The 27,240-nt window shown below is 36.9% G+C and overlaps 1 protein-coding gene and 1 pseudogene across 1 annotated transcript in view; one reads left to right on the top strand and one right to left on the bottom strand.

Annotated features, from left to right (window-relative positions):
• TYR (tyrosinase) overlaps window positions 1–27,240 on the bottom strand; it is a 111,861-nt gene that overhangs the window by 67,635 nt on the left and 16,986 nt on the right. The window contains 1 exon segment of the mRNA NM_001082077.1: window positions 7,346–7,493. Within this exon segment, the coding sequence (NP_001075546.1) occupies window positions 7,346–7,493 (148 nt within the window).
• Window positions 9,818–10,217, top strand: LOC100340373 (small ribosomal subunit protein eS24 pseudogene; annotated as a pseudogene).

The following is a 27,240-nucleotide window of genomic DNA, read 5'->3' as shown; positions in this document are numbered from 1 at the left end:
CTTTGCTAGAAAGCATTTCCTAATTCTCAGAGCAGAGGTATTTTTTCCTCTTCTTTGATTTATATACCCCTCATACGTCTTATCGAGGCAATACCATATTGCTGTGATTATTGCTATTATATTCTGCCTCCTCTAATGGACTGTAAGTTTTAGAAATCAGGCATTTTTATCCATCCTAATAAATAAAAAGACATAATATCTAGCATGGTATCTCAAATATAATCAGAACTTAAAATGTTTTATGAGTGAATGAATCTTTTCTGATACAGCAGTTGGCAGCACATTGATCTTTTGAGACTGCAAGAAATTATCCACAGTCATCAAGGATACGGCTTTGTAGGCGATCACATTATTTCCTCTTACCTGCGCGCTTTGCTGGTTATCTAATTTGGAGCACATTATTGAACTTCTCCACTGCTCTTTTTCAACATAGAAGTAAAATAATGTAGAACCCATATTACCAACTTATGCATGATGATTATGTGAAATAAAACTTGTAAAGAGATTTACAATTATGCAAAATTTATGAGGGTACTTCAAAAAGTTCACGGAAATGGAATTAAATGATAGTACGCATTTTTCCCAAACCTCTTAAAGTATCCCCAAATAGTAAATACTAAATATATTTATCTGTATAAATTATTATATTAAATTGAATATTAATATATTGTACATTATTAATATATTGTACTTCAAATTAGTACAGAGAATCAGAATTAGCATGAGTGTCCAGGAGTAGTATATTTTGATTGCAGATTAATGGAACCCTGGAATCCTATTCTTTGTCTGCATGTAAGTCTTGAACTCTGTTTCCTTGTTTTAGACACCAAACGTCCATTTTCTTTCTCAGTTAATATTTCCAGTGTTACTTGTTTCAGTGAGCCAGGGGCTGGGCTTCTCATGCATATTTTTATCTTATATATTTGGAACTCTTCATGGATCAGCGCATATATCATTATTCTTATGCAGTTTTCCAAGTGTTTCCTACCTGATTGTGCATGAATCATAATACACAATACTTGCTTATCTGCTCATATTTCCCTTGAGACCCAGCTTTTTCAGACCAGTGATTCTGTCTCATTATTCAGTTTCCTCAGTGCCTAGAGACAAGTCTGATGGTTTAGTAACATGATAAAATTTAAAAACATGTTCATAGCATTGAATCAGTATTAAATTTTGCCTTTGTAAGACTTGAGCAAAATGGGGGCAAGTGTTCAGCCTAGCCATTAAGACACCAGTCACAACATGTCCCACATTGCTTCAACACATGGCTCTATTTCCTGATTTCTGGAAATGGCTTATGGAAATTACAGTTCATAGAAATACAGATTCTGGAAGGAAGTTGTGTTAGTTCAAGTAATTGGGTCCCTGACACTCTTGTGGGAAACCTGGATTGCCTTCTGATCCCCACAATTTAGCCCCACCTGCCCTGGATATTGTAGGCATTTTTTTTTTTTTTTTTTGGTGGTGATGGGGGGTACTCAGTGGATGGAATATCTCTCTTTCTCTCTGTCTCTCTCCATATCAAATGAGTTTTAAAAAAGATTTGCTTTATATTCATTAAATAAAAGTTAAAAAAAAACGATTTGCAAAAGATTTAAGAGGCAATATCAGCAAGATGGCAAGTAGAACTCTCCAGCACTTGTCCTCCATAGAGACATCAATGCAAATATTAATCTACACATGAAAATACCTTCACAAGTTCTAAGAATCCAAGTGAGAGACCATAACACCCGTATACAGCACAGATGAAAGAAATAATGCATTAAGGAGGGTAAGAAGAATAGTTTTACACAAACCACATCATCTGTCACCATTCTTATACAGCATCATTTAGAAAGATACCCTCTGAGTAGAGGAATGAAAAAGAAGTAGTAAAGGACCTTGCATCATACTCTAAGACTTTGTCTGCCCTAGTAAAATGTGCATGGCCCCAGGCTTCAGGCATGCTTTATCATCAACATGATCACCATAGCCCTAGTCACAGGGTTGGCACAAGCAGACCCAATTAACAGGTCTATCACTACAGTAACAGTTCATCACTACAGTACACTGCTGTATCACTACAGTACAGTTCATCCAACACTTGGCCTACCTTCACAGCCCCAGGCTCCAGGTTGCTATCCATGCACTGAACCTCTCAGCTCAAACCAGTGCCAAAAGGATCTACTAGCCCAGATCCAGAAATTCTCAGTAGACTTGGTCTCTGGGACTACCTAAATCTAAGCTGACTTGATCAGACCCAAGCTCCAGACCAGTTCTGGCATCAGGCAGGCTTAGTTTCTCTGGGTTTTGTATTTCTTTCAGTACCAGTACCAGGCTTTCCCTTAAGGCCTAAGGCTTTACATCCAACCAAGCAGATCCAGCCTGCCCAAAGACTCTTGCAAAAAAACCCCACTTGGACCACACTAGATGGCATCCCCAGCATTTCTGGATGGGCTGCCTGATGAAGAACTTTCTGACACAAAGCCAATCTGAAAATACTGAAACAGGTAGCTCATTTTTCAAATGTACAGACATCAACATAAGGCAACAAGAAACATAAAAGAACAAAAAGATATAACACTACCAAAAGAACAAGATAATCTCCCAGTAATTGACTCCAAATGGAGAAATACAAACTTCCTGAAACAAACTCACTATAAATATTTTAAGGAAACTCATGAACCTAAGAAAACATAGAGAAACAAATCCATAACATCATGAAAGCAATAAATGACCAGTTTTACATTGTAGGGGGAAAAAAGAAACATAATTTCTGGAGCTGGAAAATAAAATGGATGAAATGCCAAAGGCAATAAAGAGCACGGCTATCATAACTTATTAGTAGAAGAAAGTATTTGCAACTTGATGACAGCGCAGTGGAAAATATAGTTAAAAGAGACAAATGGAGGAAATTGAAAAAGAAAACTTACCAGATTTATGAGATAGCATCAGTAAAGAATTTTTTTAATTATACATCTTCATGAAAAAATTTTAAGAGAGGGGAAACATAGGTGGAAAGATTTTTAAAGAAGTAACAGCAAAAGCTTTACAAATTTGAGCAAAATATAAACATTGAAGAACAGGAAGGAGAAAGATCTCCAAAATTTATTACGGAGAAATTCTTTCTACATTTGTGTATTTGTAACACTTTTGACAAAAGCAATTGATTATAAAATCTTGGATTGTCTTCTGGACTTTATATTCTGTTCCATTTTCAATGTGTTTTTATATTAGTATCATCTTATTTTTTAAGAAAGCTTTTATAGGGAGAGAACGATCCAATGTGGGAAGCAGGATATACAGCAGACTCATAGAATGGCAGATGTCTTAAACAGCTCTCTGGCCTCAGAATCAGCCCTTAAGGCATTTGCAAAAAAAAAAAAAAAAAAAAAAAAAAAAAAGACTTATATGAAAGATCTCTGCAAGTGAGATCCCTGTAGAAAGAACGGGCCATCAAAGAAGGAGGTACCTTTCTCTGAAGGGAGGAGAGAACTTCCACTTTGACTATGACCTTGTCTAAATAAGATCAGAGTCAGCGAATTCAAAAGGTCTCCATAGCCTTGGCAACTCATGACAAGAGACTAGAGTGATTACTGACACCATAAACAAGAGTGTCAATTTGCTAAGTCAACAAGAGGAGTCACTGTGCACTTACTCCTCATGTAGGATCTCTATCCTTAATGTGTTGTACAATGTGAATTAATGCTATAACTAGTACTCAAACAGTATTTTGCAGTTTGTGTCTGTGTGGGTGCAAACTGTTGAAATCTTTACTTAATATATGCTAAATTGATCTTCTGTATATAAAGATAATTGAAAATGAATCTTGATGCGAATGGAAGGGAAGAGGGAGCAGGAGAGTTGCCAGTGGGAGGGAAGTTATGGGGGGGAAAAGCTATTGTAATCCATAAGCTGTACTTTGGAAATTTATATTCATTAAATAAAAGTTAAAAAAATTAAAAATTTTAAAAAAGAGAAAAAATAGAGCTTTTATTTAAAGAATACAAATTTCATAGGTACAGCTTTAGGAATATAGTGGTTCTTCCTCCCATCCCTTTCTTTATTAAGATTCATTTTTTTTAAATTTATTTGACAGATAGAGTTAGACAGTGAGAGAGACAGAGATAAAGGTCTTCCTTCCATTGGTTCACCCCACAAATGGCCGCTATGGCTGGAGCTATGCTGATCCAAAGATTCATTTTTAATTAACTTTATATACAGAAGACCAACTCTATACTAAGTAAAGATTTCAACAATTTGCACACACACACACACAAAGTACAAAGTACTGTTTGAAAACAAGTTTTACAGTTAATTCTCATAGTACAACTCATTAAGGACAGAAGTCCTACATGGGGAGTAAGTTCACAGTGAATCCTGTTGTTAATTTAACAATTAACACTCTTATTTATGATGTCAGTGATCACCCGAGGCTCTTGTCATGAGCTGCCAAGACTATGAAAGACTTTTAATTCACAAAATCTGTCAGTATTTAGACAGGGCCATAAGCAAAGTAGAAGTTCTCTCTTCCTTTCAGAGAAAAGTACATCCTTCTTTGATGACCTCTTTCCACTGGGGTCTCATTCACATAGATCCTTCATGTAGAACATTTTTTGCCTCAGTGTCTTGGCTTTCCCTGCCTGAAATGCTCTCATGGACTTTTCAGCCAGATCCAAATGCTTTGAGGGCTGATTCTGAGGTCAGAGTGCTGTTTAGGGCATTTATCTTTCTATGAGTCTGCTGTGCGGACTGCTTCCCATGTTGGAACATTCTCTCCTTTTTAATTCTATCTATTGTTATTACCAGACACTTGGTCTTATTTTTTGATCCCCTTGACACTTTATCCTATCTATATGATAATTACACACTTAATATGATCACTTTAACATGTAAGATGGCATTAGTACCACCCAGCTCATGCATCTTGAAATAAGGAATGTTGTTCTTTTTGCTGGATATAGTTTTGATTATTCAGGGTCTTTGTAAATTCCCATGTGAATTTTAGAGCTATTTTTCTCTTTCTGTGAAGAATGACATTTGAATATTTATAGGGATTGAACTGAATCTGTAGGCTGCTTTGGGTAGTATCAGTATTTTAACAACATTAATTCTAACCATTGTATAAGGAATATCTACTTATTTGTGTTATCTGTAATTTATTTCACACTGTTTGATAGTTTTTACTTCCTTTTTAATGTTTTCTTATGTGTATTTTATTTTTGATGCCATTGTAAATGAGATTTTTTCATACTTTCTTATTAATATAATTCATTATTAGTATATGGAAGCATTACTTGACATTAATGAATTCATTTATCAGTTCTAATAGATTTTTAGTGGACTTCAAGTGATTATATATATATTAGAGTTGTAGAGTTTTTAAAATCTCAAGCATTCATGAGAACTTGAGGCTGGCATTGTGACACAGCTAAGTCACCACTTGGGATGTCTGCATGCTTTATAGGAGTGCTGGTTCAAGTCCTGGCTAATTTACTGCTAATTCAGTTCCCTGCAAATATGCCTTGGGAGCAGAGATGATGAGTCCCTGTCACCCATTTGGGAGACCTGGATGGAGCTGCAAACTCCAGGTATTTGAGGAGTGAATCAGTAGATGGAAGATTGGTCGTTCTCTCTCATTCTCTCTCTCTCATTCTTTGCCTCTCTTTATTACTGCCTTTCAAATGATAATAAGTATTTCAAAAATTCATGAGGACAAAAGCATATAAGAATAATTATTTTAAAGGACTCAATTTATCTTTTCTGGTAATATTTATTTTTCAACCTTCCTTCTTCCCTTATATATGTGTGTAGATGATTATAATCTTGTATTGCTATCATAATTTTGGAGCTTATACATGTTCTTAAAAACTGGTTTCTGAATAAAACTTGGCATGAGATGTTAGTTAATTTTCATTGCATGAGAGTTTCCCTGAAGCCAATTAAATATTAAAAATCAGAATGGAATATTAGCTTGGCAGTTAATATGATGCCACATTCCATATCAGAGTGCTGAGGTTCAAGTTCCAGATCTATCTCTAATTTCAGCTTCCCTCTGATTGTGTATCCTGGAAGGAAAAAGGAGATAACTCAAGTACTTGGATCCCTGCCATCCATGTGGGAAACTCAGATTGAATTCAGGGCTCCTGACTTTGGTGTGGTCCAGCTTGGAATGCTGTGAGCATCTGAGGAGTGAATTAGTGTATGGAAGATACCTTCCCCAGCCCTCTCTATCAGTTTCTTTGCCTTTCAAACAAATAAAATACATAAACATTAAAAATAACTGAATAAATCTGAATTATGATTTTAATAGAATAGGGAAGATAGTGTTGTTGTATTTACCAAAGTGCCTTAAAGCAGATATAAATCTTGCTCTGTGTTCATTATCTGGTGTGAAAAAATTACTTTACAGTGAGCAAATAAAGAGCTCTACAGCATTAACCTGTCATGATTTTCCTCTCTCCTTTCGAAGAATTCAAGAAACAAATAGCTAACCTTCCTCTGTTACTTTCTTTTCTGCTACCATCAGTAAACCTAAAACCCGATATGGTTAAGTTGTAATAACACAACTAATAGAACAGGATTAACAAGATGAATAAAGCTCCATTATAATTAAGTCACATTAAATTGTAAATTGGACAGTTGAACCATACAACCCTGTGTCTGGAGAACTGGTCATATATTGCTCAAGCCAATGGGAGTGATCAAGGACTGTACTTGCTATTATATGAGGGTCTGAGGTATAAAAGATGGTATGTAATAATAAAGTTGACAGAGAGAAACAAGTACATATTGATGATAAATATAGCAGGTATGTCCTAACTCAGATGGTCTTAGCTCTTGTGCTAGCTCTGTGTGCTTTCTTTCCTGCTTCTATGTGCTTTACTCTTAACTGCATGCCCTTACAACCATTCAGAAGGCTGACCTTGGGCACTGGAGCCGCACACTTTATCTACAATCAGACAGGTTTCTAGGCATTGTCCATCCACATCAGAGGACAAATTATAGTCAATGGATATTTAGTATGGAATTCATATCCTTTGCTTTCAGATAGGGCAAACTGAGGTAAATGCCAATGTCTACCAAGATCTGGCTGAGTCTGAGACTTTAACTGAAATTAAATTATTTGGCTTTTACCCTTTTCTTATCTTACCCTACCCACCCCCTACTTTCTTTATAATGACATACCTCTTTTACAAAATATTTGCATCTAAAATCCTTGTTCAGTGTCTTTTTCTGAAAGAATCTGATCTGTGATCATAGACCATAACTCTTTTTATGTGATAACTACAGTCATATTTTACATACATCTGCTGCATTTAAATCCAATAGGCACACAATCTATAAAGCAGTGTCAACCAACCTGTCAACAAACGCATGGTGAAGGAGAAAAATGGGATCATTGGCAGATCCCTGTACCTGGGACATCGTTCCATTCATATACATATGCAAAGCATTATGCATGCTGCTTTGAGTGGCATCTGCTATCCCAGTAAGTGGATTAGCAAATCCTGTTGGTAGAAAAAAGAAAATTGAAAGAGTTTTCTGTAATAATTGAAAATCTAAGTGATTATATCATTTGATTTAAAACTACAATTGAAAGCCCGTTTCACAATAATAAAATCAATAATAAAATTCATTATAGAATACTTACATTCTGATGTCTAGAGAGTATTGAACTAATCTTTGTGTGATTGAGTGGCATTAATTTGGGTACAATGGATAGATTAATCAAATGAATTAAGCTGAGCCAATTTGCTCTCTCTCCTGTAGCTTCTGATTATTTTTACTCCTTTTGAGAATGAAAAGTCATAGAGCATTTTATAATAATCCTGATAGGCATTCTCACTTCAGTTTGTAACAGCACTTAGAGCAGATCTTTGCAGACTGTTACATGAACTCTTGCTTTCAGTTCCAGAGAATTCCTTTCACCTTGTCTTAGGGGTTCAGAGGTAGTATAAGATGTCTGACTTCCCTCATTACAATTCATCATTGACAGTCCTGAGGATACCAAGTAATTCCATGTTTGGTTTTGCAAAATATCAATTTAAAATTTAACTAATACCATAAATGTTTCTATTCATTGTGTCAGGACTAATAATAATGTGAATAATAATTACAATAAGAGCTATTTTAATATTAACTGTGTTAACTGCTTTTTTGTGACATGCATACTTCAATTTCAACAGCAGCCTTGTTGATTAGATGTTATGACGGCAATAAAACTGAGGTTCAGAGTTCTGAGTTTATCAAGGTTATGCAGGTGGAGTAGGAATTTCATGTCCATCAATTAGGCATTAATAATATGTGAGCTTTTGTTATTTTGTGTTCTCTCTCATATACCTCTTGGGAAAAGGTGGGGTAAGATATAATTTCAAAGTCCATTCAGACAAAACAAACAGGTGGGAGAGACAGGACCACAGAAAGAAGTTTAAGTAACAAAGTTGAATTGTAGGCAGGAACCAAGTTGGGGAAATATGGCTAAGTGCTATTATTAAACTTAAAAATTGAGAATATTCAGAAAACAGAAGTTGTGATTAAGAGTATGATCTAAATTAAAGTTAGGATAAAAACAGTGAGGCCAGTAGGATTTGGGCAGGGGAGTTCCCGGTTTAATTTCATGCAACAAAAATTACTCTGTTGGCTGCTTCATTATCACAGATGTAGCTCTTGATTTCTATATCTAATGCCTAGTTTCCTCCCACCATTGTAATTCACAGTCTCCTTAGTTAGTGATTGCTTTTCCCTCCTCTTTATTCATTTGGGGAGATCATAACAACCTCTGATGATTCTGGAAGGTTAGTTTAAGAACATGCTCTTCCCTCATCTCTGAATTCTCTTGAAAAAGACAACTTTGTTGGATAGGCATTATACATACTGCTTTGAGAGGCATTGGCTAAAGTGAACATCTTTTGATTTAATTGTTTTCAGCCCTTGTTTATACTCTTGTGGAACTGTGTTCTTTCTATTTTTTACTCTTTGAATATAATGATTACTGGTGCACTAAACCTGTGATTATGGAGTGGAGTGAAATTATGTTTTTGAAAAAATCAAAGAAAAAAATGGAAGGAAGGAGGGGCAGTGAGGGAGGGAGAAAGAGAAGGAGGAAATTACGGTTATCTCCTTGAATTGTACCAATGAAATACATGAAATCTGTTCTTTTTATATTAACAAGAGATTTTTAAAAAGAAAACACAAAAAATAAAAATCCTGTTTTCTAAAAGACAATTGGAAAGAAGGTTAGTTAATGATTAATGATTGAAAGTGTGAGTGATTAAATCATTTGGTTTACAATTACAATGGAAAGTCTGATTCATTTTAGTGGTAGTTACTATATAGAGGCATTTTTCTAAGAGTTTATATGATTCATTCATATCAAATTGAGAAAAATACTATAAATACTATAAATACTATAAATTAGGTGGCTAGATTGTTATAGACTTGATAACAAATGCTTAGAGATGCCAAAGAACTGGTCTAAGGTCAAAGAACAAATGGAGAGTTAAAGTTGGAACTGATTCCTGTTTTATTTCTTATCCTCACTGCTTAACTGCAACTCTACAACAAATATTATTGCCATTATTACACTTCCTATTCATATGTGTTAGGCACCTGGCTGTGTCTTATATTCTTTTAAGATTTATATATTTATTTAAGAAGTCAAAATATTACACAAAAATTAAAAAAGCAAAACAATAAAGCAAGATGTTATCTTAAAAATTAATAAACTAACTAAAATCTTTATATATATATGTATATATATGTTACTCTGTTGCTGAAACAAAATAAAATTATAAATTAAGAAAGTGGGGCTGCATAAGGGGCCATTGCCATCATGAATGACACAGTAACTATCTTGATCAGGACGTTCATGACTAACCAACTACTTCAGAGGAAACAAATGGTCATTGATGTTCTCCAAACTGGGAAGGGCAACTGTGCCAAATGTAGAAATTTGGGAAAAACTCGACAAAATGTATAAAACCACTCCTGATGTCATCTTTGTATCTGGATTCCTAACTCATTTTGGTGGTGGCAAGACAATGGGCTTTGGCATGATTTATGATTCCTTGGATTATGCTAAGAAAAAAGAGCCCAAACACAGATGTGCAAAACATGGCCTGTATGAGAAGAAAAAGATCGCAAGAAAACAGCAAAAGGAGCATAAGAACAGGGTGAAGAAGGTCCAGCAAGCTGCCAAGGCCAAAGTTGGTGCTTGCAAAAAAATGAGCTGAAGATTGAATAACAGCCGAAGGAGTAGATTTTGCAGTGACTTTATTTATGTTGAATGTGTGAATTTTTCATGGGAATTAATAAACTGTAAAAATTTTCACAAGCATCTCTTATTTGAACTATATTTGAGGTTCACCAGAGGTTTTATTGTAAGTCTGCTGTTACTGCATAGATTTTAATGTAAACTGCATAGTTTACCATTACTGCAAGTTTATAGGGCCCATTAAAGCAGTCAGTGAAATGAGATGCAGTTTGTCCTTTTTCTTTTCTGGAGGCAGGTGCCATGGCTCACTTGATTAATCCTTCACCTGCAGAGCCAGCATCCCATATGGTCGCCGGGTTCTAGTCCCAGTTGCTCCTCTTCAGTCCAGCTCTCTGCTCTGGCCCAGGAGGGCAGTGGAGGATGGCCCAAGTGCTTGGGCCCTGCACCCACATGGGAGACCAGGAAGAAGCACCTGGCTCCTGGCTTCGGATAGGTGCAGCGCCGGGTGCAGGCCATAGCAGCCATTTGGAGGAGTGAACCAACGGAAGGAAGACCTTTCTCTGTCCTCTCTCTCACTGTCTGTAACTCTACCTGTCAAATAAATAAAATCTTTAAAAAATTTTTTTAATAAACTTTTAATTGCACTTAAAAAAAGGAAAGTGAATAAAAATGTCATTTAAAAGAAAACAGCTGATGATATGTTTTTGTACTTTACTAATGATGAAATATGAACTTTGAAGCAAAAATTAAAACTCATCACTATAAAGATATAAATGTATGTGACTTTTCAACATTGTTTAGTTTTATGCTTTCTCAATTAGAAGAACTTCTTAACTGTTTGGCAAATGATCCATGCTTGATATTACAAAATCATATATTGGTAAAATATGTATTCATAATGGAAGATAAAACAATAGATTCTAATGTAGCAAGTATAACAGTTCATTGATATGACTTCAGATTTGACAGTGAAATGAAACTCTTAAGAAATTACCAATTGTGAAGTTCAGTGTAGAAAAAGGAGATATATAGTTATCTGAAATATTTTCAATGATAGGCTCCCCATTCAATTATATAATTGCATGAGGTTGGATTTTCTTCAAGTTCTCCAACAGAAAAACATGCACTATATTGGGTGAAGAAGTAAACATAATAATCCAGATGCCTTCTACTAGAAAAAGTATAATGTGGGGCCATTTTACTTACTAATTATGTGATTTAGACTAGCATAATACATTTATTATTGCTATTGTTATATTTAAACAATGAATATTTTCAAAATGTCTCAGTTTTAGTTTGTCTTTCTTTTAAGAAATGCATTATTTATTTAAAAGGCAGAGTTACAGAGATAGAGAGGGACCGACAGGGAGAGACAGATCCCCCATTGACTTTTTCACTCCCCAAATGGCTGCAATGGCTGGAACCAGGCCAATCCCAAGTCAGAAGCCAAGAGTTTTTCTGTGTCTCCCAAATGGGTACAGTGCCCCAGATACTTAGCCAATCCTCCAATACTTTCCCCAGGCATATCAGCAGGGAGCTGGATCAAAAGTGGATCAGCCAGGACTCAAACCATCACCCATAGGGGATGCAAGCATCGCAAGGTAACAGCTTTATCCACTACACTACAATGCCAGTCACCCTATAGATGAATATTTGAATCAACATCTTAACCATTAGGCCAAATGACCACCCCTAAAATCAAAATTTAAAAGGTAGTAACATCACAATATGAACATGAAATGATTATTGAAAATATATTGCTGATTTAACTAATCAATATGTGGTGTTTATATATATATGTATATATATAAAGATATCACACATAACATAAATATGCACAGTTAAATCAGTTTTAGTTTTGAAAATGGTAAGCAGCTATAAATATAACCCACAGAAATAAAAGCTTTTTGGTTACCTGTACATCCACAGAGTACATGTAAGTTGCTCCCTCTTGGCTATGAAAAATGCTACTATGGACATGGACGTGAGAGTATCTTTCAACATTTTTCTTTACCTACACAATCTTGATTTGTATACGAGATCCTACTATAATGTTCTGCTATTTGTAACATGCATTTATACTCTACATTATGACATACATAAATCCTCATATCAATTAATATGCAAACTCTGTTTATACTATGTATATAATGTCCCTGTATATGAGTTTATCTATTTGTGGTTCAATATTTAGATTGTTTTCCATTGCTTGATATTTTAATCATATCTTAGTAAAAATGCTGAGACATTGACCTTTGTACCCATACTTACTAATAAAAATCCTAACAGTTGGATCTTAGGCTGGGTTCCCTAGAAATGGCACCTAAGACAAGGTTTTGGGGTTGAGTGTTTTGCTGAAGGAGGGAAGCAGGGTGTTTTAATTCATGGTAAATATAACAAAAGCCTTAAATAAATTTAATTTCTCAATATTCACATTCAACATGAAAGACAAATCGCATGCCAGTATGATTAAGAAGAGAGAAGAGATGGAAGAATAATTTTAAAATGTGTAAATTTATTTGGAGCTAATCTCCATTTTTTAAAAAAAAGATAGTCCAGGTTATATTATTATTTTCACTTACTGTTATAAGTCTAGTTTTATGCAAAACTATAAATAAACTTTCAATTATTCAAAGTTGTTTCTGAAAGAAACAAAAGCTGGGTTTCTACCAAATGTCTCAACAATGTCATTGGCTTCCAAGAAATCTCTCTTCAAAAGTGAAAATAACTCCTAAATGTTCAAACAGTGATAGCTTCTAGCAGGCTATTAATATGTCCTAACTAAAATGTTTGTCAGGGCAGATGACATGAATATGTTCTTGCCACTCTTTTGCTTTGGGAGACAAGACACTGAATTTGACAGACATTCATACTAGAGTAATCATACTCATGGTTTTTTTTTTTTTTTTTTTTTTTTTTTTTTTTTTTAATGTGAGCCTATTACAAGAGTATTACTTCTTCCCTGAGGGCAGGTTCTTAAAATACACAAAACAAAATACACAAAACATTCACAAAACCTTTGTTCACAATAAAGCAATCCCTAGTTTGTTTCAGGAATTTAAAAAAAAAGCAATGTTCTCCTCTAATGAAAGAGATACATTCAAAGCAAACCTGCTTGGAAAGTAAGACACTTGACCCTTGTTTGACTCCTTACAAAGTGTTCCTTGCTCTAATAATTTGAAGAGAAGACAAAAACCTGCTATGTTCTGAGTATAGTCAATTCAAAATGCGAAAACATATACTATCTCCTAAACTTATTAGAATATATGCTGAGAATTTTGCATTAGCCTAGTGAAATACTAGTAACATACTGTAGGACTGTTGTAAGGATTAAATAAGATTACAGGTGAGAACTGAGAATGTTTAGCACGCAGGGATTTCCTGTTCTTTTTCTGATCAGGACCATTGCCTGCCAAGGCAGTAATTCTGGGGAATTAAGTCAGCCAGGTTTAGGACAGTTTTTCTAGTCTGGATGAACGCTCTCCCCACATCCTCTGTTTCCTCTGAGTCAATGTAAACAAAATCACTCAACTTTCTTGATTCCCTCAGGACTTGTGAGGAAGCTCTGAACCTTCTCATCACTAGAATGTGTCATTCCACTTAAACCACCTCCGTGGGAATCTGCTTTATATTATCAGTTGCAACTGAATTTCGCTTTTGAATCTGTGTGATCATTTAGCATGAATGAAGACTGAAAACTGGGTCACTCTTTAAAATTTCTTTGTGGCCATCCAGGTGGACTTTGAAAATATACACACTCTTCATCTTAAATTTCAGAACTTCCTTTGTCTCTCATTGAAGCCTGGAGCTCATGAAATGTAAGATACTTTTCAGTGATGTTTGGCAGTCATGTTGAAACAGAAACAGTTGAAGGACTGCAGGGCAAAATGGCAGTTTAGAAGGGCTACTGTATGAAAAGAAACTAGATTTCTTAAATGGTTTGTACCTGAAGAGGACAAAATTAGGACTGATTTTAGAAATGAATGTCAGGTATTTCAGAATCATCCTCAACTTGTTGCCTGATTATCTGCCTCATATTCAGTCATCAAGAGCTTCTAATACCATGCTCTCCCCAAATCATCTTTACCCTCATTATCATTAAGTCCTCACCATCCATTATCCCTTTCCACTAGTTCACTGGTTAATCTTTCTGCATTCTGTTAAGGCCAATGGCATAATATATTCCTGAAATATAGAGGGCCATATTAATTATCCGCTTAAAAACTCTTATTATTCTCATTATCTATAGCAGTGTTTCCAAAATAAGGTATTCAAATATATACCTGAATATATGAATGTTATATCATGATTTTAAAGATAGGGTTTTCACGGTAATCATAGCTAGCCTTTATCGCTGAGATTAACATACCTCCTTTATTTTTATATACCTCCATAGTGAAGATTAGAAAGACATTTCCATAGACTGATTTAGTTTCTTAATTATCTAGAAGCCTATAATTTCTGTTTCTTCCTCCAGAGAAGATTGAAAAATATTAGTATATGTTGTATTTTCTAACCTCCTTAAATCTTTTATTATTTCCCATTGCAAACTCAATATTTTAGCACATACAGATCCTCATTTTTTTTATTTATTTAATGAATATAAGTTTCCAAAGTACGAATAATGGATTACAATGGCTTCCCCCCAATACCGTCCCTCCCACCCACAACCCTCCCCTTTCCCACTCCCTCTCCCCTTCCATTCACATCAAGATTCATTTTCGATTATCTTAATATACAGAAGATCAGCTTAGTATACATTAAGTAAGGATTTCAACAGTTTGCTCCCACACAGAAACATAAAGTGAAAAATAATAGATGATTTTTTTTAATGATGATGAAATCAGATCAGACCTATTGTCATGTTTAATCCCAGTGAGAGTCAAGTTGGGAGTTGATAGTTTTTTTCTTTTTTTTTTCTTTTTTTTTTTTTTTTACAGAGGATCAATTTAGTATGCATTAAGTAAAGATTTCAACAGTTTGCACCCCCATAGAAACACAAAGTGAAATATACTGTTTGAGTACTCGTTATAGCATTAAATTTCAATGCACAGCACATTAAGGACAGAGATCCTACATGAGGAGTAAGTGCACAGTGACTCCTGTTGTTGACTTTACCAATTGACACTCCTGTCTATGGCATCAGTAATCTCCCTATGCTCCAGTCATGAGTTTCCAAGGCTATGGAAGCCCTCTGAGTTCTCCGATTCTTATCTTGTTTAGACAAGGTCATAGTCAAAGTGGAGGTTCTCTCCTCCCTTCAGAGAAAGGTATCTCCTTCTTTGAAGACCTGTTCTTTCGACTGAGATCTCACTCACAGAGATCTTTTGCCAGAGTGTCTTGGCTTTCCATGCCTGAAATACTCTCATGGGCTTTTCTGCCAGATCCGAATGCCTTTAGGGCTGATTCTGAGGCCAGAGTGCTATTTAGGACATCTGCCATTCTATGAGTCTGCTGAGTATCTCACTTCCCATGTTGGATCACTCTCCCCTTTATTTATTCTATCGGTTAGTGTTAGCAGGTCCTAGACTTGCTTATGTGCTCCCTTTGACTCTTAGTCCTTTCATTATGATCAATTGTGAACTGAAATTGATCACTTGGAATAGTGAGATGGCATTGGTACATGCCACCTTGATGGGATTAAATTGGAGTACCCTGGTATGTTTCTAACTACCATTCGGGGCAAGTCAGCTTGAGCATGTCCCAAATTATACATCTCTTCCCTCTCTTATTCCCACTCTTATGTTTAACAGGGATCACATTTCAGTTAAATTTCAACACTTAAGAATAACTGTGAATTAGTTACAGAATTAAACCAGTCATATTAAGTAGAACAGACAAAGAAACTACTAAGAGGGATAATGTATTAAGTTGTTCATTAACAGTCAGGGCTATGCTGATCAAGTCACCGTTTCCCATAGTGTCCATTCCACTTCAACAGGTTTCCTTTTTGGTGTTCAGTCAGTTCTCACCGATCAGGGAGAACATATGGTATTTGTCCCTTTGGGACTGGCTTATTTCACTCAGCATGATGTGTTCCAGATTCCTCCATTTTGTTGCAAATGACTGGATTTCGTTGTTTCTTACTGCGGTATAGTATTCTAAAGAGTACATATCCCATAATTTCTTTATCCAGTCTACCGTTGATGGGCATTTAGGTTGGTTCCAGGTCTTAGCTATTGTGAATTCTGCTGCAATAAACATTAGGCTGCAAACTGCTTTTTTGTTTGCCAATTTAAATTCCTTTGGGTAAATTCCAAGGAGTGGGATGGCTGGGTCGAATGGTAGGGTTATCTTCAGGTTCCTGAGGGATCTCCAGACTGACTTCCATAGTGGCTTGACCAGCTTGCATTCCCACCAACAGTGGGTTAGTGTCCCTTTTTCCCCACATCCTCGCCAGCATCTGTTGTTGGTGGATTTCTGAATGTGAGCCATTCTAACCGGGGTGAGGTGGAACCTCAATGTGGTTTTGATTTGCATTTCCCTGATTGCTAATGACCTTGAACATTTTTTCATGTGCCTGTTGGCCATTTGGATTTCCTCTTTTGAAAAATGTCTTTTGAGGTCCTTGGCCCATCTCCTAATTGGGTTGTTGGTTTTGTTTTTGTGGAGTTTCTTGATCTCCTTGTAGATTCTGGTTATTAACCCTTTATCTGTTGCATAGTTTGCAAATATTTTTTCCCATTCTGTCGGTTGTCTCTTCACTCTCCTGACTGTTTCTTTTGCAGTACAGAAACTTCTCAATTTGATGCAATCCCAATAGTTAATTTTGGCTTTGACTGCCTGTGCCTCCCGGGTCTTTTCCAGAAACTCTTTGCCTGTGCCAATATCTTGAAGGGTTTCTCCAATGTTCTCTAGTAACTTGATGGTGTCAGGTCGTAGATTTAGGTCTTTAATCCATGTTGAGTGGATTTTTGTGTAAGGTGTAAGGTAGGGGTCTTGCTTCATGATTCTGCATGTGGAAATCCAATTTTCCCAGCACCATTTATTGAATAGACTGTCCTTGCTCCAGGAATTAGTTTTAGATCCTTGATCGAATATAAGTTGGCTGTAGATGTTTGGGTTGATTTCTGGTATTTCAATTCTGTTCCATTGGTCTATCCATCTGTTTCTGTACCAGTACCATGCTGTTTTGATTACAACTGCCCTGTAGTATGTCCTGAAATCTGGTATTGTGATGCCTCCGGCTTTGTTTTTGTTGTACAAGATTGCTTTAGCTATTCGAGGTCTCTTGTGCCTCCATATAAATTTCAGCACCAATTTTTCCAGATCTGAGAAGAAGGTCTTCGGTATCTTGATTGGTATTGCATTGAATTTATAAATTACTTTTGGGAGAATGGACATTTTGATGATATTGATTCTTCCAATCCATGAGCATGGAAGATTTTTCCATTTCTTGGTATCCTCTTCTATTTCTTTCTTTAAGGTTTTGTAATTTTCATCGTAGAGATCTTTAACGTCCTTGGTTAAGTTTATTCCAAGGTATTTGATTGTTTTTGTAGCTATTGTGAATGGGATTGATCTTAGAAGTTCTTCCTCAGCCATGGCATTGTCTGTGTATACAAAGGCTGTTGATTTTTGTGCATTGATTTTATACCCTGCCACTTTGCCAAACTGTTCTATGAGTTCCAATAGTCTCTTAGTAGAGTTCTTTGGGTCCCCTAAATAAAGAATCATGTCATCTGCAAAGAGGGATAGTTTGAGTTCTTCCTTCCCAATTTGTATCCCTTTAATTTCTTTTTCTTGCCTAATAGCTCTGGCTAGAACCTCCAGAACTATATTGAATAGCAGTGGTGAGAGTGGACATCCCTGTCTGGTACCAGATCTCAGTGGAAATGCTTCCAACTTTTCCCCATTCAATAGGATGTTGGCTGTGGGTTTTTCATAGATTGCTTTGATTGTATTGAGGAATGTTCCTTCCAAACCCAGTTTGCTTAGAGTTTTCATCATGAACGGGTGTTGTATTTTATCAAATGCTTTCTCGGCATCTATTGAGATAATCATATGATTTTTCTTCTGCAGTCTGTTAATGTGGTGTATCACATTGATTGTCTTGCGCACATTAAACCATCCCTGCATACCAGGGATAAATCCCACTTGGTCTGGGTGGATGATCTTTCTGATGTGTTGTTGCATTCTATTGGCGAGAATTTTATTGAGGATTTTTGCATCTATGTTCATCAGGGATATTGGTCTGTAATTCTCTTTCAGTGCTGCATCTTTTTCCGGCTTAGGAATTAAGGTGATGCTGGCTTCATAGAAAGAATTTGGGAGGATTCCCTCTTCTTCGATTGTTCTGAATAGTTTGAGAAGAAATGGGATTAGTTCTTCTTTAAATGTCTGGTAGAATTCAGCAGTGAATCCATCTGGTCCTGGGCTTTTCTTTGTTGGGAGGGCCTTTATTACTGTTTCAATTTCTGTCTCAGTTATGGGTCTGTTTAGGTTTTCTATGTCTTTGTGGTTCAATTTAGGTAGGTTGCATGTGTTCAGGAATCTATCCATTTCTGATAGGTTTCCCTGTTTGCTGGCATACAAGTCCTTGTAGTAATTTCTGATGATTCTTTTTATTTCTGTGGTGTCTGTTGTTACATTTCCTTTTTCATCTCTGATTTTATTGATTTGGGTCTTTTCTCTTCTTTTTTTAGTTAGTTGGGCCAATGGGGTGTCAATTTTGTTTATTTTTTCAAAAAACCAGCTCCTTGTTTGGCTGATTTTTTGGAATGTTTTTCTTGATTCAATCCTGTTGATTTCTTCTCTGATTTTAATTATTTCTCTTCTCCTACTAGATTTGGGTCTGGTTTGCTGTAGGTTTTCTAGATCCTTGAGGTGAATAGAAAGCTCATCTATTTGGTGCCTTTCCAATTTCTTGATGTAGGCACCTATTGATATAAACTTTCCTCTTAACACTGCTTTTGCTGCGTCCCATAAGTTTTGGTATGTTGTGCTGTTATCCTCATTTACTTCCAGAAAGTTTTTGATTTCTCTTTTGATTTCTTCTTTGACCCATTGTTCATTCAGGAGCATGTTGTTCAATCTCCATGTGTTTGCATATGCTCTAGGGATTCCTGAGTTGTTCATTTCCAACTTCATTCCTTTATGGTCTGAGAAGCTGCATGGTATGATTCTAATTCTTTTGAATTTGCTGAGACTTGCTTTATGGCCTAGTATGTGGTCAATCCTAGAGAAGGTTCCATGTACTGCTGAGAAGAATGTAAAGTCTTTAGCTGTAGGCTTGAAAGTTCTGTATATATCTGTTAGATCCATTTGGGCTATAGTGTCATTTAAATCTACTGTCTCCTTGTTGATCTTCTGTCCTACTGATCTGTCTATTTCTGAGAGTGGAGTATTGAAGTCCCCCAGTACTATTGTATTGGGGTCTAAGTCTCCCTTTAAGTCCGTTAACAAATCTTTTAGATAAACCGGTGCCCTGTAGTTAGGTGCATATACATTGATAATTGTTATATCTTCCTGTTGAATTGATCCCTTAATCATTATGTAGTGTCCCTCTTTGTCTCTCTTAACGGTTTTTGTAGTAAAGTTTATGGTGTCTGATATTAAGATGGCTACGCCTGCTCTTTTTTCATTTCTGTTGGCATGGTATATCTTTTTCCAGCCTTTCACTTTCAGTCTGTATGGATCTTTGTTGGAAAGATGTGTTTCTTGTAAGCAGCAAATAGATGGGTTTTGTTCCTTAACCCAGTCAGCCAAACGGTGTCTTTTAACTGGACAGTTCAGGCCATTCACGTTCAATGTGACTAATGATAAGTGGTAATTTTGCCCTGCCATTTGCCAAAGATAAGTTCTAATATATGCTTTGAATTCCCTGTGATCTTTTGCTGTGAGGTTTCCTTCCTTTACCTTCTTTCATATTGATGACCGTGTTTCTGTGTTTCTGTGTGTAACACATCTTTAAGCATCTTTTGCAGGGCTGGACGAGTGGCAACAAATTCTTTCAATTTCTGTTTGTTATGAAAAGTCTTTATTTCACCTTCATTCACAAATGATAGCTTTGCAGGATATAATATTCTGGGCTGACAGTTGTTCTCTCTTAGTACCTGGGCTATATCTCGCCATTCCCTCCTAGCTTGTAGAGTTTCTGATGAGAAGTCAGCTGTGAGTCTGATTGGAGATCCTCTGAGAGTAATCTGACGTTTCTCTCTTGCACATTTTAGGATCTTTTCTTTATGTTTCACTGTGGAGAGTTTAATTACAACGTGTCGTGGTGAGGATCTCTTTTGGTCGTGTTTATTAGGGGTTCTGTGAGCTTCCTGTACTAGGATTTCTCTGTCCTTCTCCAAACCTGGGAAATTTTCTGCTAATATCTCACTAAAAAGGCCTTCTAATCCTTTCTCCCTCTCCATGCCTTCAGGAACTCCTAGAACCCGAATGTTGGGTTTTTTAATAGTATCCTGAAGATTCCCGACAATATGTTTTAGATTCCTAATTTCCTCGTCTTTTCTTTGGTCTGACTGTATCCTTTCCTGTTCTCTGTCTTCTAAGTCTGATATTCTCTCTTCTGCTTCTCCCATTCTGTTTGTAAGGCTCTCTATTGTGTTTTTCATTTGATCTATTGAATTCTTCACTTCAGTCACTATCCCAGTTTCCTGTTTTACTAGTTGTTTCGTTTCATTTTGATTCCTCCTTAATATTTCATTTTCACGAGAGAGATTTTCTATCTTGTCCATTAAGGATTTCTGTAGTTCAAGAATTTGTTTTTGAGAACTTCTTAATGTTCTTATCAATTTTTTGAGATCTGCTTCTTGCATTTCTTCTATGTCATCATCCTCATAATCTTGAATTGGGGTGTCTTTTTCATTTGAGGGCTTCATGGTGACTTCCTTGTTTTTATTACCTTGGTTTTTGCGTTTGTTATTTGTCATATTGGAGATATTTGGTTTCTTCACTGTGGTGCTTTTTCTTGTTATACTATGACTCTAGATTAATTGGACTATCTGTTTTTGATGGAGCCTTAGGGCTTGAGATGGGTGTGGCCTGAGAGCTCTGTTTGGTGTGCCAAAGGTGACACTCCCAGGTTGGGCGTGGTAAACCTCTCTCTCTCTCTCTCTTTCTTTTTTTGATTCAAAAGGGAAGTTGTTCTGCACAGCTGAACGAAGTTGGAGGTAGTTAGCAGGCAAATGATATACCCACAGGAGCCAGAGATCAGAAGCTCTTTCCCAAGGACCACACAGGGAATCTGTTCGGCCCTCGGAGTGGGCTCAAATTCTCCTTCAGTCTCCCACTGGGTTGCCAAAGTTACGGAATTGTAGCGTCTCTGGAGAGTGCTCACATGAATTCCGTGAGTTCTCTCCCCCACCGTCTCTTTTTTCACAGTCTCAGTTCAGTAGCACCACAAATTTACAAGGTCCTAATCTCCTGTTAATTCGCCCCGTCCAGAGTCAGGTTTTTCTGCTAGGCTCAGGGCCGGTGCAGACCTGAGGTCGCTCTGCTTATGACGTATGTCCAAGATGACGCCTGCTCTTTGTCTTGCTCGCCCTTGAGAGGTGAGCGGAGAGAGAGAAACCCGTGTCCATACCAGTCACCTTTTTTTTTTCCCCTCTCTCTCTCTTCCAGTTAGCTTGGTGAAGTCCCCACCCCCCCGGGGGTCGTTCCCTCTAGTCTCCTCTCTCCGCTTGCCTGCCGGTGTCTTGGGTTATTGAGGTTCGGCTCACCTCGCGTTCCAGCGCTGGTGTGTTGAGTCTGCCGCTGGTGTCCCGAACTGTGGGCTCCCACGCTCTCCACGCAGGTCTGCTCCCCTTCCAGCGCCGATGTGTGGACTCGGAGCCCTGGACGTCCCAAGTCTCCCCGCTGTTGCACTCCCCTTTGAGCACTTGCGCGCAGACCCTGCAGCTTGCGCAGCTCAGTCCCGCGGCTCGGCTTCCGCGGCTCGGCTTCCGCGGCTAGGCTTTTGCGCGCGGTGGGCGACCTTGTTCTCCTAGTAGGTCCTCCGATTTACGCCCACTGGATCCAGAAGAGTTTCGTCTGCAATATTTTCCTGGTTCTTTTTTCTGAGGCTACCGTAACTCCCCTTTTATTAAACTAAATTTTCCCGGACTATCGGTGCGCGCCCTCACTATTCCGCCATCTTGGCTCCTCCTCCAGATCCTCATTTTTGTAACCAGCATTACACTTTCATGCCTCTACTCCACTGCATACTTTGTCCCTTTGTTTTTGTTGAGCAATTATTGACAACTCAAGTCACAGTTTCCAATTTTATATTCATGGAAAAGATTTCTGATGCATCTCTGGGTCGCTACCTTATTTTATATGTATAATCACTTGTGTGTTCCTTATAAATCTGTGTGCTGCCTCATCATTAGATTTTGAACTCTTTGGTAGAAGAAACTGTTTAATCAATAGCCATTTTTCTGTCTTAGTGCTTCCACAATTGTCCATGGCTCCAGATTCATGGATGGTTCTTAAATTCTCTGTGACTACATTTTGGGTCGTTCTAGTGAACTTCCTATTCTTTATGAGGTAAGTTTTCCCTGTCCTTCAGCCACCACACAGGGATGCTACCATCGTGGGTATCTCAGCACAGTTTGGCATGTTGGGCTGAATAAATTGAGAAATCTCTCCCAATCATTAGTTTTCATTGCCCTAAATTATGTTATTTGGGAAAGTTGTTTGAAACAAGGCTTTGTCACCTAAGAGGATTAGATTAGCTTGGTATTCTTTGAAATTAATTTTATCTTATACCATCTTTGCTGTATGTAAATTTTATGATGATTCTAGCCTTCTTTTATACTTGGATTTATCAGTTAGTAAGTGAACGGTTCATAGCATCTAACGTACTCAGACACTGTGCTTAAGACTGGGAATACAACATTAAAGTAAAGATGTTATTTGTGCCTTCTTTTGCATTTGAATAATAGGGCATACCTTTATTGCTTTTATCTCCTGGCTTCTCAAACTCCTCACTGAAATCCTATTTATCTACATACATGTTTTCTACCTGTGGGTTTATCTCCAGAAATTTCTTTTCCTATCCTCCATATTTCCTAATTATCCATTAAACCTAATTAGTAATTACATCTTTAAAAAATAATGGCTACAATTTATTGAAGACATATTCCAAGCACCTAACAGGTATTATCTCTTTTAGTTCCTAGGTGAAATTTATGCATCATTATTATCTACATTTTATGGATTGCAAAACCAAGGTCCATAGAAACTAGTTCTTTTATTCCAGGTAACATCCTGTATAGGAAGTTGTGGAGCCAGAGTCCAGTCTCATTCAATTTGACTGGCTTTCACCAATTCACCAAACCACTAGGCCCCATGTCCCACCCATCAATAGTACTAGTTTTATGTTAACACTTTGGTAAATTGCAAAATACAGAACATAACGAGTAGTCAAACATTTGCCTGAGAATAGATTCTGACAATGTATACTAGAAGAATAGAATACTGTAATAACCTATATTAACCCTAACTCCACAGGGACACATATTGAGCCTAACCAAAAGACAGCCTCTTACAATGAAGACATTTTTCTTTGCTTTACCTCAGGACAAGATTTTCTCTCTTATACAATGTATAAATTATGCATCTTCACTCTGAACTCCAGCATTGAAATCTAACAAGAGAGCTGAAGTTACAGAAATGATTTTAGAAGTCAAAACACCAAAGTTCCTTCACCCTAGGAGTTACTGAGAATTTATCTTTTGGGAAGTACATTACACATCTCTCACTGGGGCTAAAAGCAATATGTGTGCTTGTGCAGGGTGATTGGCATCAGCATCCAAGAGACTCACCCAAAAGCAATAATTTGATTTCATGTGCATTTCTTGACAGGGTAGAATGCAATGGTTATCTTTGTTTTTGCTTCTTTAGTCTTCTTTTCCACTACTATGTTTTTTGGGCACTCCTTGTAGGCCATGACACTGCATACCTCTACTTTGTCCAGGTTGTAAGACAAAATTTATTCCTCAAGTGAGCGAAGTTTGCTCCCTCAGCTTGGTTTCTAAGATCCTTCCCAGTAAAAGAAATTGTTGCTCTTTAGAAATACGGTTGATTCTAAACCTGAGCAATACAGGCAAAAAAATCAGTCTAGAATAGCTTGCTGCCACAGAAAGAAAGTGTTTTAAAATGATGTGGATATGAAACAGAGACATAAAAACCAGCTTGACAGTGTACCTATGGGTAAACTCTGGGACTATTGGTGCATGAAGATAATTAAGCACAATAATGTACTATACACTATTGAGAAAAATAAAAACTTTACTCACAGATCTTCACTAATAAATCTGTACTAACAGATAGAAGATAGATAGAAGATAGATAGAAAAGATTCTTGCTAACATAATCCTGAATGTTGGCTAATAAATGTAAAATGAGTGATTAAGTGCACAAGTCATGATTTTAGAATCATCAATAGATGCTAATTATAGGTGAAAATTGTGATGAGAGGCGGGATATTTGCATAGTTTAAAAATGCTCCATGTAGACAGTTCTTTCCTTGGAAAATGGAAATACAGAATTATATGGCAGGGAAATTGGATCATATCTGGAGCAAGTGATCTAAATTAACACCACTCAGGTGAGACAGATGGTCCCTTCAGCTGTGATGCCTTCTTAGAAAAACACAAAATCACCTATAATCACCCATGTAGAATTCTGGCTAAGAATGTATTACCTAGATTCAGACATGAGGACATATCAGACAAGCACAAAGAGAACAACATTGTATTTAAAAAATGGAAAGGCAAACCGCATTCACCGAAATCTCAAAATCTCAAAAAACACAAATAAAAAAGGCTATGGAAATAATTCACATTGAGGAAGGCTAAAGGACCATAACCATTAAATGTTACCTTACTATAGACTGAATATCATTCTAAAAAGGAGAAATGCTATAAAGAATATTATTAGGCCTGTTAATAAAAACAAGAATATAAAAAGTACATTGGATAAAAGCATAACATCAGTATAGAACTTATTGATGTTGAAAAATATCTAGTTATATGAGAATATTCCCATTATTATATTAGGGGCTGGTGCTGTGGCCTAGTGGGTGGGGCCGCTGCCTGAAGTGCTGGCATCCCATGTGGGTGCCAGTTCGAGTCTCGGCTGCGCCACTTCTGATCCAGCTCTCTGCTATGGCCTAGGAGGGCAATGGAATATGGCCCAAGTCTTTGGGCTCCTGAACCCACATGTGAGAACCAGAAGAAGCTCCTGGCTTCTGACTTTGGATCGGTGCAGCTCTGGCCATTGTGGCCATTTGGAGAGTGAACCAGCAGATTGAAGACCTATCTTTCTCTCTGCCTCTCCTTCTCTCTGTGTGTAACTCTGACTTTCAAATAAGTAAATAAATCTCCAAGAAAAGAGTTACGATTTTGTACATCTTGCCATCAAATGACTCAGAGATATGGAGAGAGACAGAGATAGAGATGGAGACAGCGATGGAGATGGAAATGTAATTGGAGATAGAGATACAGAGACACAAACAGGAAAAAATGTAAACAATAATTGAATATAGGCAAAGGTATATATGTGCTTTTTAGCCACTTTTATTTTTGTAAATTTTTTTCCTTTTTTTTAACTTTTATTTAATGAATATAAATTTCCAAAGTACAGCTTATGGATTACAATGGCTTCCCCCCCATAACGTCCCTCCCACCCGCAACCCTCCCCTTTCCCACTCCCTCTCCCCTTCCATTCACATCAAATTAACAACAAGCAACAGTCAGAAAAATGTTTATAATAACTCAGTTGATGATTTCCAAACTTCCTTCACCATAGCATGGGCTTCCAATAACAGGCATGGATAAACTAAGTGGTAGATTAGATGCAATTTTTAGAATTCTAGTTATTGAATACTTATTGGACACCTTCTATGTGCCAGATAATATGCTATGTTATACCTTTTCTGTTTCTCAAGAGAACACATTAGAGTGTGTATGAGAATAAATTATTTGGGAAAAAAGAAGAAAATAACTCACAAACGTGAGTTATTACCAGTAGCAAATTATTTGCAATAAATCTGGCATCTCCTGCTTTCCTGAATGTGGTATAGCATTTCTGAGACCAGCTCATGTTCCTTAGTAATAAAGCAGGTAACTTGTCACTCACGGCTGAAAAATTTGCCTGAAGAATTTGCAAAATACTTCAGTCTTTCAAGGATAGGGTCTCACTTTGCAATTTCATTAATGTCATCATTTGGGGTACTGTTGTTAAATGCAGCAGAGTTCAGTGGGAAATAGAGTCCTCCCAGGTTACAACTACCAGATTGTGAACCTTACCCTCAGGATATAGGCTCTGAGACTCCCTGGCACTATGTGTTGAGACCAAATTGTTATTATTGACTTTCAGGAATCTCTAAACTCAGCCTGGATCATCAAAGTGCAGTGGTTGGAACCAGGACCATGGCACTTGACAAATCTAGGTGCAGATTGAGCTCTAAAATTTGCTCAATAATTGGTAATAGGTAAATTATTAGTATCATGGGTCTTATTTTCTTCTTTTAAACTGGGAATAATAATGCAATCTTCCTTAGCAAATGGCTATGAGAGTTACATGAGATAACACTACAAGAAGTATCTGGCACAGTGCCTTGTGTATGCAGATGGCACTTAAACAATGCTAGCAACTGATGTTACTGTAGAACGATAAATATAATTTCTATTTTAACAAGCAGCACCAGAATTCCTGCTTAGGATGGGATTTCCTTGGCTTTAATCCTTCTGAATGTAAGGCCCTGAAGTGAAACTATTCTACTTAATGGATCAACAGAAGTTAGGGTGTAAAAGAACAAGATAAGGAAAAAAAAAAGAAATAGTAAGGAGATAGAAATTATGAAAACTGAGTTTTATGGACATCGTAGGATAGCAAATGATTTTTAGAAAGTAAGAGGTCTAGTGTTAAATTTTTTGTTGTCTGGCTTTCCACAAGTATCACCCTTATGTCTTCCCAAAGCCGCTGATACTTCAGCGACTCTTATTTTGTTTCCCTAAGGCTGTGTTTCCCTAAGGGAAACTGAACAGGCTGTGTTTCATGAGTCACCTATGAGCAGTGAAGAAGGAACAGATGTTGCAGGGAAGATG

Source organism: Oryctolagus cuniculus, chromosome 1, assembly GCF_051225735.1.
Source record: "Oryctolagus cuniculus isolate XC-2025 breed Fujian yellow rabbit chromosome 1, ASM5122573v1, whole genome shotgun sequence".
NCBI lineage: Eukaryota > Metazoa > Chordata > Mammalia > Lagomorpha > Leporidae > Oryctolagus > Oryctolagus cuniculus.
Note: the sequence above shows the minus strand (reverse complement) of the source record. Positions and strands in the feature narration are given on the sequence as shown.